Source organism: Rattus norvegicus, chromosome 1 (assembly GCF_036323735.1).
Source record: "Rattus norvegicus strain BN/NHsdMcwi chromosome 1, GRCr8, whole genome shotgun sequence".
NCBI lineage: Eukaryota > Metazoa > Chordata > Mammalia > Rodentia > Muridae > Rattus > Rattus norvegicus.
This window is the reverse complement of record NC_086019.1, coordinates 153797952-153812662: the sequence shown is the minus strand read 5'-3', so window position 1 is coordinate 153812662 and position 14711 is coordinate 153797952. Positions and strand designations below refer to the sequence as shown.

The following is a 14711-nucleotide window of genomic DNA, read 5'->3' as shown; positions in this document are numbered from 1 at the left end:
TACAGTAGCATGGGCTGGCATTTGTGTTCTCTTAGGGTCTGTATGACATCTGTCCAGGATCTTCTGGCTTTCATAGTCTCTGGTGAGAAGTCTGGTGTAATTCTGATAGGTCTGCCTTTATATGTTACTTGACCTTTTTCCCTTACTGCTTTTAATATTCTTTCTTTATTTTGTGCGTTTGGTGTTTTGACTACTATGTGACAGGAGGTGTTTCTTTTCTGGTCCAATCTATTTGGAGTTCTGTAGGCTTCTTGTATGCCTATGGGTATCTCTTTTTTTAGGTTAGGGAAGTTTTCTTCTATGATTTTGTTGAAGATATTTACTGGTCCTTTGAGCTGGGAGTCTTCACTCTCTTCTATACCTATTATCCTTAGGTTTGATCTTCTCATTGTGTCCTGGATTTCCTGTATGTTTTGTGCCAGTAGTTTTTTCCATTTTACATTTTCTTTGACAGTTGTGTCAATGATTTCTATGGAATCTTCTGCTCCTGAGATTCTCTCTTCTATCTCTCTTATTCTGTTGGTGATGCTTGTATCTATGGCTCCTTGTCTCTTCCTTTGGTTTTCTATATCCAGAGTTGTCTCCCTTTGTGCTTTCTTTATTGCTTCTATTTCCATTTTTAATTCCTTCACCTGTTTGTTTGTGTTTTCCTGTAATTCTTTCAGGGATTTTTGCGTTTCCTCTCTATAGGCTCCTGCTTGTTTATTTGTGTTTCCCTGCATTTCTCTAAGGTAGTTTTTTATGTCTTTCTTGAAGTCCTCTATCATCATGATCAAATGTGGGTAGTGTCTGTCTTTGTCTCTGAGGTGTGTTTCCTGTAGGCAGCAAATTGTTGGGTCCTCATTGTATATCCAGTTTGTTAATCTGTATCTTTTTATTGAGGAATTGAGTCCATTTATGTTGAGAGATATTAAGTAATAGTGATTTTAAATCTAGATCTTGCTTTTCTGGTGTGTTTGGATATTCAGTGTTTGCTTTGTTGGGAGAATTGGGCTCCGATGATGTCATGTAGTCTTGGTTTCTGTTGCTTGGGTTCCTGCGCTTGCCTCTCCCCATCACATTGTCTCTGGTGTTACATTGTTCTTCTATTTCTGACAGTGGTTAGACTGTCGTATAGGTCTGTGTGTCAGGAGTGCTGTAGACCTGCCTTCTTGTTCTCTTTAAGACTGGTATGGGAACAGTGTGTTCTGCTTTCAGGCGTGTAGTTGTTCCTGTCTAGTGGTCTTCAGGTGTTCCTGTGGGCGTGTGTACTGAGTCTACCAGTCAGGTCACTGGGAGCAGGAAAGTTGGTCTTACCTCTGGTCTCAGGCCTGGATTAGCTTCTCAGATCTGGGTTTCAGCTCTCCATGAGGGCAGCAACCAGAATGGCCTGCCCTGTCTTCACTCAGGATCCTGTGCACAGGGGACCCAGATGGTGCTAGGCATTTTCCTCTAGAGTTATAAATGTAGGCAGAGAGTAGTCTCCTCTGGCTTCCCAGGCATGTCTGCCACTCTGAAGGTCTAGCTTTCCCTCCCACGGGATTTGGATGCAGGGAGCTTTTGACAGGATCCCTTCAGATCCGGGCAGTGTCTGGACCACAGCGTTGAGTGCCCCTATCTTCCTATTCCCAAAGGCTGTATACAGTTTCCTCTTGGGCCAGGGATGTGGGCAGGGGTGGAAGTACTGGTGGTCTCTCCTGCCCCGCAGTCTCAATTTCTGTTGTTTTAAGCTGAGTTTTTGTCATTGATTATAGCAGCCATGTAGTAAAACTGTGGGGTATGAGAAGCCTGAATAGGCTGAGGATATGTCAGTCATTGCAAACAGAATTGAGTCCAGCTTTTCTAAGTAGGATGAAACATAATGCCAAAACTTATGTTAAAAAGTCAGTGGACAAACTGAAGGAGTGGACATCAGAGTAGTTAGTGGTCAGGCTTGCCTCAGGCCCCTGAAGATACAGGCCAATGATAGAGTGCTTACGTAGCAAGGAGGAGATCCTAGGTTTTAGTTCATTCACTGTAGGGTGGAGGAAGTAAATGGGGGCCAAACAAGCACATTAGGGAGGGAGTTGGTCAACAGAAAGCTGGGATGTTGTAATGGGTGAAGAGGTGCTTGCGTTTAATCCCTGCACTTGGGAAGCAGAGGCAGGTGGATCTCTCTAAGTTTGAGGTCAGCCTGGTCTACAAAGTGAGTACCAGGACAACCAGGAGAAACCCTGTCTTGAAAAATAAAGTTGGGGAGGAGGAAGGAAGGAAAGAAAAAGAGGGAGGGAAGAATGAAGAAAGGAAGGAAGAAAAGAAAGGAAAAGGAAGGAAGGAAGGGAAAGTCAGATGGGAGAGGGACAGAAGGAGAGAGGGAAGGATGGAGGAAGGGAGAACAACAGAAGAGAATTCTGCCCAAACTCTGTCTTCAAAATCGCACCCCCCCCAAAACAACAACATTTTTACTTTGTGGATTATAAGACTTAAAAATATTTGTTATATCTCTCAGTGTGTGTGTGTGTGTGTGTGTGTGTGTGTGTGTGTGTGTGTGTGTGTGTGTGTGTAAGGGGATTGGCGATATGACTCTGGTATTCTGGTATTCTCATGGGGTTTAGTCAGACTTGACTAAGATGCAAAGATTTGACTGGGGCTTGATGGTGAGCCTGCAAGGGGGTTCATTCTCATGGCCAACAGGCTGGGCATCAGGAGACACTTATTCTTCCCCACTGTGGGACTCTCCAAATAATTGCAAGAATACTTATATGACATGGGACTTTCACTGCCCAAAGAAAATGGCTCAAATGACAAGAAAGGATGCAGCAAAGCCATTTATGAGGTAAACTCAGAAGTAAGACGCTCAAGAAGTAAAACACTCTAACACTGTTCTATTGGGCCCCCTACTTCACTGAGCCTTCCAAACCCCTGTAGCCAGAGAGGAATCTGACAAATGCACTCTGCTTTTGTGGGTTTGTTGGTTTGCTTGCTTTCACCTTTATGTTAGAAGGGGGATTGATGCAATGGTGAGTATCGATACCGCAAATCTTCCATAAAGACCCCGATGCCTACACTGATACATTTTCTAAGGCAGATAATCAGATCACAGACAGCAGAGAGTGAAGTTGTGCCTTGCTTAAGAGGTTTTGATAAGAAAGAAGAGTAAGTATATTACAAAGACCAAAGTGCTCATTTCATGTTTGCTTTTCCATTTACCCTTGACCCACACATTATGAGGAGCAGTGAGAGCAGAAGGGGCCACGACTGGTTCTCAACTGAAGAACCAGGTTGGTAACATTATCTAAAGAGCAGATTTTCTAAAGCCTTTCCATTGATGACCCCTGTTGTGGTATGTCTTCTAATCAGTGAAGACCCATTGTTGTTGCTGATGTCAGAGGGGGGAACAGAAGTAAAGAGTAGAAGTTAAGCAGAGGTGGTTGGAAGGATGCAAATGATGCTTGTCATCACAGCAAGGTCCTACTAGAGTAGATGCCATCTCATGGCCCCCTCACAGGTACCTCAGATCATGCTTCGGTGCATTCTAAATCTTGCTTTCTCCAGAAACTCCAAGGTGGATGTGCTGGTGCATGTCTTTAATATCAGCATCTGGGAGCCAGAAGTAGGCATATCTCTGTGAGTTCAAGAGCAGCCTGGTCTACATAGTGAGTTCCAGGACAACCCAAGCTACATAGTAAGACTCTGTCTGAAGCAAACAAGAGGGAGAGAGGGGGGGAGGAAGGGGGGGGGAGAGAGAGAGAGAGAGAGAGAGAGAGAGAGAGAGGATAAAAGAACAAACAAAAGAAACTCCAGAACTTTCCAATTTTCTTTATATGCAGAAATTTAAATTAGATGCAAGTTGAAAAGAATAACATACCGATTCCCTATGGGCCTATCATCTACTATCATCTATATTTAACTATATAGGGCCTCACTTGCTTCATCTTCGTGTTTTGCTGAGATATTTTAGAATAAATCATAGGTATCATGCTAATCCACCCCTACATGTGGCACTGGACATTTTTTATTATAAGGCTATTTTAGTTCCATAACCACCACACATGGCTATAATAAAAGCATTATGGATCTTATTCTGGTGCTAGGGGAGATCATGGGCCCTTGTGAATGCTAAGCCAATGCTCTATCGCTGAGCTACACCCAGACCTCTTTGATTTCTTGATATTTATTTATTTATTTATTTATTTATTTATTTATTTATTTTGGTTCTTTTTTTTTTCCGGAGCTGGGGATCGAACCCAGGGCCTTGCGCTTCCTAGGCAAGCGCTCTACCACTGAGCTAAATCCCCAACCCCGATTTCTTGATATTTAAACTCTATCCCTTATCAACTATGTTGCAGCTAATGTGCCAGAATCAAAGCCAAAAATTCTACACGCTGGTCCATTTAGTTATGTCTTAAGTTTCTTTTAACCCAAAACAGCACTTCTCCCATTTTCCCCAATGCCATTTGTTTGGAACCAGGTGCATTGTCCTGTCTGATAATACACATTTTTAGATGGGCTTGCTGTGGAATCACTTCACTTCTCCCATTACCCATTTTCCCCTCTGTCCATCTTTGCAGGAAACAGGAAGTTAATTGCCTGGGCCAGAATCATTTTCTGATGATTCAGTAACCTTGGAATATGTTCTAGGTAATACTGCTCTGCTATGTGGGCTGCACGCATTGTGGGTACATAATGCTTACTGCTTTCTGGTCAGTGGCCAGGCTATAAAATTTTCCACTAACCTATCTCTCTTTTCTCTCCCAATTCCTCCTTCTCCTCTCTTCTCATCTCTCCTTACGGGATCTTGCTGTGTAGCCCAAGCTAGCCTATAATCCACTAGGCAGCCCAGAATGAACTCAAACTTGTCATCATCTTGCCTGAAAGTCCCATATCTGAGTCTTGGGGGCTGATGATAAGTACAAGGCACCATGTTCAGTTTATTAATCCTTATTCAGTGCTAGATGACTTCCCTACAAGTTGTAAGGTAATTTTTTTATAATCTCTTTATGTTCTACTGAACACCACTTTGTCTCATTATAGATGAGCTGTTTTATTCCTTGAAATACAGGGACCAGGATAAGTAGACTAAATATCCACTCAATTCCCTTTATGACTTAATAATTTTCAGAGTAATAAGTCAAGAGATCGACGAGCATTTTATTTATTTTGCCTTTGTTATTGTTTGACTCTGGTTTTCTTCCTTCCTCTTTCTGTCTATTATTATGAATTTATACTTATAAAATATTCTATATTTCACTCAATATTATTCTTTTGATAACCAAATTACTCTCTGGCCATTGAGAGCCCCTCCAACTTAGGAGGTCTTCGCTTTTTGACAAAACAATATTAGTGCCTGTTTCTATTATAACTAGATGGCTCAGGTCCTCATGCTCTTTTTCTAGTCTAACCACAGTATCAGCTTCTCTTCTAAGAAGTGGTGTTGAGTAGAAATAGTTTGTAGTGGTCACCAACATGGCCTTAGGGACGTTCATAGCACTGGGTTGCCTTTGCTTTCGGCCATTCAATTGATGAAGAAATAAGTATTGGAAAAGAAAGCTATCATGGATTTAGAATACTACTTATTTGAATTTAAGACTAAAAGGTTTTTAAACTTCTTTTATATCTGCCTTCAAAAATTTTGTTTCTTATTAACATTAACGTATTTTTTGCTTGAACTGAAACATGTATAATTGTTTTAGCATTACAACCAACCACTACTGAGTACAATTGGCAATGATGTCCTTGCAGTTCTATTTCCATTAGAATTCATTCCATTGAGAACAGTCATTTAAAATGCTATTTCTAGAGTTGTTACAAGAGTTCATCTCTCTCCATACTTACACCTATGTAAAATCCATGCCTGGTTATGTTCATTTCTCTATTACTCAAGATTTTAGTTCTCTTCTTTTCTCTCTACTCAGATACACTTTCTTTAAGATCACTCAGAGAGCTGAATGAACAGAGATTGCTTCTCTACCCAGGAACAGAAGGTCCTTGTCATTCTAACACTTTTAACGCTAGCATGTTTTAGTCTTCTCTTAGACCAGCAGTTCTCAACCTGTGGGTCACAACCCCTTTGGGGGATGAGCTACCCTTTCATAGGAGTCACATATCAAATATCCATCCCACTTATCAGATATTTGCATTATGATTAATAACTGTAGCAAAATTGCAGTCATGAAGTAGCAATACAAATGACTTTATGGTTGGGGGTGTCAGACAGCATGAGGACGATTGAGAACCACTGTCTTAGACAACTACTGTACATTCTACTTCTACAATGTTATTACACAATTCACTTCTAGAAAAAAAGCCTTTTCTAATGTCTCCTAAATTAAGTTTGGAGACTGTATGTATTTTTCTATTCATCCCTTTCTTGAGCATTTTTTCTCATCTGTTGACAGCGAATTCAATGAGAATAAGGTCTTATTTGCATTGTATTCCAGGACTTAACATAGTGACTGGCCTAGACTAGATTACAAAAAGCAATCTATTAGATGAGTGCAATGTATCAAATATAAGTAAAATTGAAAAACTATAATGGCTTGACTTGCCCTGCCTCTATCATCCTCTTTGTAGAGTAAATGCAAAAGCCATGATCCAAAGTCTATAAGACTGAGCACATGAGGAAATGCAGACCTAAAACCCAAGGTTATAACAGCATAGAAGACATACAATATAAACCCAAGCAGCTAGAGTCACCTGAATTTTGACAAAGATGCTAAAAATATACATTACAAAACTGATAACCTCTTCTGGAAAAAAAATGGTCCTGAGAAAACCGGATATGTACATGCAAAAAATGAAACTAAATCTTTATCCCTCACTGTGTGCAAAAATCAACTGGAAATGGACCAAGAGTCTTAAAGTAAAACCTGAAACTCTGAAACATTAGAAGGAAAAGCAAGAGAAACATTTCAAGATATAGGGAACTCGTTTCTGAATAGGACCACAGTTGTTCAGGAAATGATGCTAACACATGGAAAATGGGATCACACGGAATTAAAATTATTCTTCCCTTCAAAAGAAACAATCTGGAGAAGAGACACTCTACAGAATTGGAGGGAAATCTTCGTTAGTTATACATCTGGCATAGAATTAGCATCTAGAACATATGAAGGACTCACAAAACTAGGTAAATAATCAAAGAACTCAATCAACAAAAGGACTAATGTGGAGTAAAAATGTCCAGTAAACATATGTGAATATGTCTGGTCTCACTGGCCAGCAGACAAATGCAAATTAACCTACACTGAAATTGCATCTCATTCTAGTCAGACAAACAGGCATTACAATGGTATCAGTGCAGTAGGGATGTGGACAATAGAAACCACGAATGTACTGTGGGGATGTACACTGGCCCAACCACCATGGAAAGCTGTAAGGAGTTTCTCCTAAAACTTAAAGTAGGTGTATCTTATAACGTAGCTATTTCCCTCTAACTGTCACAGGAAGCATATCATGGAAGCATTTTTATAACTATGCTTTTTGTAGCACAATTCACAATAACTAGGTTATAGATCCATTCGGGGTACTCATCAGTATAGGAAGAGACAAAAAGTAATGTATATAGACAGAATGATAGTTTTTTTTAGGCACAAAGAACAACAAAGTTATGTTATACAGGACAATAGAAATGGCGGGGGATAATCATTATGCAAAGTAAGCTAGTTTCAGAAGGACATTGTGTTTTCTCTCATTTGTCATTTCTAGATTTTATAGACACATAAAATCATATACATGTTTGCATGCCTTACTTACAAATGCACATGTGACATAAAAGCAGAAGTGAAAATGTCTAGGAGGACAAAGGGGACAAACAGGAGTAGGGTGGGGGATGGAACATGTGCTTAAGGAACACTGTATACCTGCATGAAAGCAGTCCTTGTAATACATTATCATGTACAATGGATACACACCAATGAAAATAAATATATAAAATCTTAGGATTTAATAAAATGTGAAAATCCACAAAAACAGGCAGTAACATTCAAATCTGTAAATTTGAGAGAGAAACACTAGCTCTTAGGAGGCACTCTTTGGTGTACAAAAGATACTGTGATTTTCCATATGCCATTCAACATCTGCGAGAGTTGCAGCTTCCAGCTCAATGACCTGACCCAGATCTGTCAGGCCATGCGTGGCTTGCTCCAAAAGAAATCTCGCCTGCCTAGGTGGAGAAAGAAAATTCTGCAGGCCTTAAATAATTTACATAGAGATGGAGCCTACTGGAAATTAAGCAGGCATGTAGAAGTTTCTTTCATTTTAAGTTAAATTTAAATTCATTTATTTTCAATGTTACTACCTTTTGAATATGTAAGGTGGTAACATTTGGTGGTTCAAAAACCAAATGACATCAAAATTGTCTATATCAAGAAGTTTCATTCCAAACCTTATTTCTGACAACTTCATTGCTTATGGTTCACTACACCATTAATAACCACTTTCATTGGTTTGTTTTCAATATTTATTTGTATGTCTAGAAATAAATTGTATTCATAGTCTTATATCTTCTTCCCAGGACATAAGAGATAGTATATATTATATTGTATAACCTGCTCAAATGTATCCTGAAGATATTTATATTATATATATATATATATGAGCTTTTAAAAATTTTCCACAGATATGTTGAATTAAAAAAGGTAAAGTTAACTGATTGCTCTTTAATGCTGTATAGGCTATTTCTGTTGAGGTTTAAATCTCAACCCCATATCCAGACAGAACACACCAAGCCAACATGGTTCCATGTGGAGAGGTTTAATGAGAGAAGAAGAGTAGAAGGGGGGATAAGTAAAGGCTGGTCATGAGCACGTAGAGGGAATGGAGGACGGGGAGAGAAGGGACAGGGATAAAGAGGGCAGGACAGCAGAGAAAAGTAAGGGCAAGAGAGAATGAGGAGGGGGCAAGCAGCCCCTTTTACAGTGTCAGGCATAGCTGGCTGTTGCCAGGCAACTGTGGGGTGGAGCATACCTGGCTGTTGCTAGGTAGCTGTGGGGGTGGAGCTTAGACAGAATACCAACAATATCTAATTGTTTACTACTATAATGATGTAATGAATATATAACCTCATGTTCGCTTTCCATCACTACAACAAATAGTGAGACAGTTGGCTGATGAGGGGGAGAGGTTTATTTTCACTTACAGTTTTACAGTTTTAGTCCATGATTACTTAGCCCCGGCAGTGTATCATGCTAGAGCACACAGCAGAGCAAGGCCACTCACCTCATGGTCAGGGAGCAGAGAAAGAGGAAAGGAGAAGGATCTCACAGTCCCCTCCCATAGCAAGTGACCTGAAGACCTTCTGTTAAGCCCCAAGTCCTAAAGTTTTACCACTGCCCAATGGTGCTCCCTCTGGGGCATGTGGACATTTAAGATCCAAACTGCATTAAACCTTCAATGGGAAAGACAAATTTATTTTAAATGAGAGCACGGAAGAGTGGATCAGAATGTGGATGAGAGCAAGCTGTCATCTAGCAAAGATCAGAGTCCCCCTGTGGGCCTGGGGAGTTGGGGCTTGTGGGATATCAAAATCAATTAGATGCATAGTGAATGACCAGGCAGATTTTTCAAGGGGACATTTTTCTTGATTTGTTTCACAGGTGGAAAATGCTTGGTTCTTACATTTTTCCAAGAGAGATGCTCATCAACCTCAGTAAGGTTCAACTGCACAGCCCAGGGCATTAAACTTAAGACATTTTAGGAAATAACATCAGTGTGTTCTTAGGAAGATTGAAAATAATTGCAAAGGCCTGTTCTTAGCCAGTGTTCCACATTCTGAGAACTGTTTTCAAGATTTATGATTAAATTTCCTTAAAAAGTACTCCCCGGCTGGCATGGACATGGGAACATAAGTGGATGCACTACAGCAGAGACTGTTAGTGGTCCATTAAACATTCATCTGCCTTCCTAGCTCTCCCCGTGTCAGGGCATACGTTAGCCTCATCCCCATCACAGTGGCGCAACCTGATTCGTCTGAATTAATCATAGCAGCATGTCCTCTGAAAACACTTAGCCGAAGTATTTCCAGATGGCCTGGTTTGGGACCATGGATGCTAGAAGACACACCAACTGGTTGGGTGGGTAGGCATTAGGGAGAGAGGTAAGAGTTATGGCCCTTTTTTGCCTTGCGCCCTCATGGTTACATCTTGAAGGTCTGCCCAGTCTCATAAAGGGGAAGGTAGATTCATCTAGTCAGGGCCTGACCCAGCCACAGCTACTCCATGGTGTCTTGGTGAGAGAATAATAGGAATAACAGGCACTGGTGCCAGGGCTCCTTCCAAGGCTTGAAACTTTTTTTTTAACCTTCAATAGGATAGAGCTGTGGGGACCTTTGTTTTCCACCCATTCTTTCCTGAGAACTAACCTGAATTCATTTCACTGGAACAGGGGCAGAGCTCTGAAAACATGGCTGTTCATCAGTGTTTCTCTTTGCAAATTCTTAGCACACCTTTAGCGTTTACACTCATCCTTCGGGGCACACCAAGGACTTACGGTTCTGTACTTTTCCAAGAGATCACGCTTAGTTCGGCATCACGGCAGACAAGGTGTTTTGAGTTTAGAGTCTCTGTTCTGTTGCCTTTCATATTAGGGTGACTGCTTGTCAGCATTGAAAAAAATTAGGCTGGCTTTAGAAAAGGGTTTTGTTGCTTTGCTTTAAAATTTTCCCTCTAGGAGTTGGGGATTTGGCTCAGTGGTAGAGCACTTGCCTAGCAAGCGCAAGGCCCTGGGTTCGGTCCCCAGCTCTGAAAAAAAAGAAAAAAGAAAAAAAAGAAAAAATTTTTCCCTTTAAAGATAATGGTTAGAATAGGCCAACTTACATGTCGTCGATTTGTTCCAATGATAAATATTACTTTATAAAGGAGTGCACTCTAGTAGATACCCTGATTGCTGCTTCTTGAATGGTCAGAGGTTAAGTACAAAGCGCTATAGCACACAAGGAATAGCCCACCCCTCCATGCGTGTGTTTGTTTTTCAAAGTAAGTTTATATACTGGGAGGAAGCATGGATTTTAGTGCAGACTTGCTTGATTAATTGGTAGTGTTATGCACAGGAATAAAAGTACGATGCCCTTTATTGAAACACTAATTTTGTGACAGTGATAAGTATTAAAGCAAGTCGGGGGAGTCCCCTGGCACCCTGCTAAGATCGTTCAGTTTAGATTTCCCTCAGCTTCTCTAGGTCTTCGCGGCTTTACATCAGCCAACCTCTTAGAGTCTCACTGTCTCATTTATAAAATAGTGACAACACGTCCTCTCTGAGTGTGCAAAGTGTTTGACTTGGCGGGTGGTGGAGAGAGGACTAGGTAGCTAAGAAAACATGTTGTTCTTGCTCAGTTCCCAGCGCCCACATGGTAGCTCATATCTGTGACTTTAGTTCCAGAGAATCCAACGTCATCTTCTAAGCTTCTTGGATACACACATGATGCAGGCAAAGCACTCACCCAAAAAGTCTAAAAACAAATCATTAAAGAACAACAACTTGATATACAACTGTCCCATTCTTCACTCTTCCTTCTTCACTTATATCATGCCATTGTCTACGTAAGTTCAAGGGCAACTTGGGCTGCATAAGTTTCTCTCTCTCTTTATCACAAAACAAAACAAAACAAAAACTAATAACAACAAGCAAAGAAAGCCCCCAAGTAATAGTTTTTGTTTGCTTTAAGTAAATCAAACTTGCTATGTAACTTTTGGTGTTCCTGGCACCAAATGAATAAGAAAATTACTATGCTATAATCTATCTTATAGGTATTCATAATTGCATATAAAACAATGACTAAATATAGGAGAAATAAGAAAATTACATTCTGGTAATTAACTTGAACACTTTACTTCCTTAAGAACTTCTACATTTAACTGTTAAATAACTATTTTTTACAAAACTGAATAATCCCTACAGAGAATGCCATAATACACATATACACATTCAACTTGGACTTTTAAGACACAAAGGTTAATTACACAAAAAAAATGTATCCACAGGAACAGAAAACAATATATGAGCTACTACCAAAATCAAACAATCTGCTATGATTCGTTTTCCTGAATTGAGGTATTTTTGCCTACTAACATATTGGGAAATAGAAAATGAAACCATTGAGAGTCTCAATAGAGAACATCTAAATCCTCTCAGTTATTAAGCAGAAAACCGAGAAAATGGGAATAAGATAAACTTGTAGGAAATTTTAGAATTGGTTGACTTAATGAACTTGAATCTTAATGCTCAATAGAATGACTAACACAGCTGGCTTTATACTTTGGCACAAAAGTGAATGATCAAACTTTTGCTTTGCCAAGCTAACACAAAATCATGTCCAATCAGACTCTTTTTGCTGAGAACTATTTGTTCTACCAGCTGACAGCTCTCTGTTTCTACGCCCAACCACAGTGCTGTACGGCTATTGTTCTGCAATGACTAATGGGGCTGTGTCTTCCCCTTTTTCACGATAGCACGTTCATTTTAGAATCCTTTAAATCATACATCTTTTCAAGCTATAGGAAGATGTCTGAGGCTGAGAATGAGTGAGTTATGAGCTAGAAGGTACAGATTATCTTAAGAAATCTTCGAAGGCACAGAGGGGACTCTGGTTAATCTTAAATGTATTCTAGGGGGTAGAACTGAAAATTAACATTAACTGTGCAACAGGAACAACAACAAGGTCATAGTAAAGTGTTTTTTGTACTTAAAAGTATAGTAAATGAATTTTCTTTGTTTTTGCCATAAATCTAAGGCACATATACTTGAAGTATTAACTGGAGACAACAGGAAGCACAATTTCTCTTATGGAAAGAGATGGCGGAGTTTGGCATTAAGTTCTCTCTCTTTGCTTAAAAGATCCAGGCTGTGCTTTTTGAAGGCTTCTGATTGGAGACGCAGATCATCGTAAGCTTTCTGGATCCCATCTACCTTGCGCTGGAGCTCGCGAACTCTCAAGTTGCTATCAACCGCCACTGCCTCTTGCTCAAAGCGTTCTAGCGCATGCTTCTTGGCCATGGCTGCTGTCTCCAATTTCTCCTCAAGCTGGCGGATCTCAGCCTGTTTGTTCTGAAGCACCTTGCCCCTCTCCATGGACAGCTGCAGCAGCTCCTCTTTCTCACGCATGACAGTGTGCAGCCTGGCCTGCAGCTCCTGGTTCATGTTGATATTCGCTTCTTGGTCCTTCCCCATCTGTTCCGTGGCCTGCCGGTGTTGTTGCTTGATGCTCTGCAGCTGGCTGCGCAGCTGCTCAGTCTCCTTGGCATGCTCACAGGCCTGCTGGTTCTGCAGAGCCAGCAGCTCCTCCTCTCGGGCCCGAGCCTGACCGGCTTCGTGAGCGCATCTCTGTTTCAAGACCTCCAGTTCCTCCACCAGAGCCTTGTTGTGTGCAGTGAGCTGCAGTACCTTGTTCTCCTGGTCTTTCAGAGCCTGGCTGAAGAGGCTGTTATTCTCCTGCCTCAGCTTCTCATTCTCCTCCTTCAGCTTGATGTTTTCACTCTTGTGCTCATCTTTGAAGCGGATCATCAGCTCGTGGTTGGCTGCTAGGGTCATAAAGCGACTCTCCAGCTTTTGGACCTGCTCATTCTGGACCTTCATCTTCTCCATCTCCTGCATCCTCTTCTCCTCCAGCTCCGAGTTGAGCAGTTCTAGGATCTGGCAGCGTTCCAGGGCCTCGTCGGATCTGCGTTTCAAGATGCAGATGAGCTGGGATTGCTCTTGGATGCGGGAGCGGAGCATTGCCTTCTCGCCCTTCTCCTCCTCGGACAGTCCCCTAAGGTTGGCCAAAGCTTCTCTCAGACCGTCCATTTCCTTAAACCCCAATTCGTCATCCTCGTTTTCCAGGTTTTCGTTTTGTCTTCCTAGGATCTCGTCGGGGGGTGGGGTATCCATCCTAAGCGTCTTCTCCTTCTGCGGCATAGACGCTCTGCAGAAGAAATGACTTTAGTCTTTCCCCCTTCTGATTTCAAAAGGGCGTTGCTATGGACGCTTGGCACTCTCTCTAGCAGTTGGTTTTTCCAGTAAGGAGTCCTGTAATTGGTGGACAGACCTGCCGAACGCAGTGAGGTAATAGGGGGAGTTCAGTGCCAATCTGGTCAGGCTACGCCTGTCTTTTGAACCAATCACAGTTCTCAGTTCACTGTCACTGTCCAGCCTGGGCAGCACAGCTATAAGCCAACCACAGAGTCCGCTTCCTATTCGCAACAGGGGACAAATCTGATTTCTCCTAAGAGTAAACAAAGCAAGCTTACAGAGACTTATTCTCCTCTTTGTTCTGAAAAGAACCTTCTGTCTATAGAAACACAGTTGCTATAGGCGCGTATAAAGGAGAGTCTGGACCCAAGTCTTAGCTCAGCTGCTCTAAATGAAATTCCTTTTGTTTCTCTTAAAGCAGATACCTTTAGTTAGATACCTTTAGTTAGACACTCAACCTTCCTGTTTACCTGTTGGGAAAATACATTAACAGAAACACAGTGAACAATACAGAGGCAATCAAGGCTGAAGCAAACAACAAAATGAAAAAAACAAAACAAAACATGATGATTACACTTGTGCCTTGCACGCTGGAGAGATGGAGATACAAGTCTGTTCAACGAGATGCCAGAGGTGGTAAACAAATATGTCTAAAAGTGTCAGATAAGATTGACATATTAATATAAAGTTTAGAGGCATTAACAGAGCATCATGTTAAAGGGGAAATGAATAAATGCATTTAAAAAACAAGGAGACAGAAACAGATGCGCGACGAACTTCAAGAATGATCCAACAAATGCAAGTAAAAA

General features: G+C 41.1%; 1 protein-coding gene across 1 annotated transcript; it reads right to left on the bottom strand.

Annotated features, from left to right (window-relative positions):
* Positions 1-12614: 12614 nt before the first annotated feature.
* On the bottom strand, positions 12615-13877 carry Ccdc89 (coiled-coil domain containing 89). Its single transcript, NM_001134833.2, has one exon. The coding sequence runs from the start codon at positions 13846-13848 to the stop codon at positions 12736-12738; it is 1113 nt and encodes a 370-aa protein (NP_001128305.1). The 5' UTR covers positions 13849-13877; the 3' UTR covers positions 12615-12735.
* Positions 13878-14711: the final 834 nt, after the last annotated feature.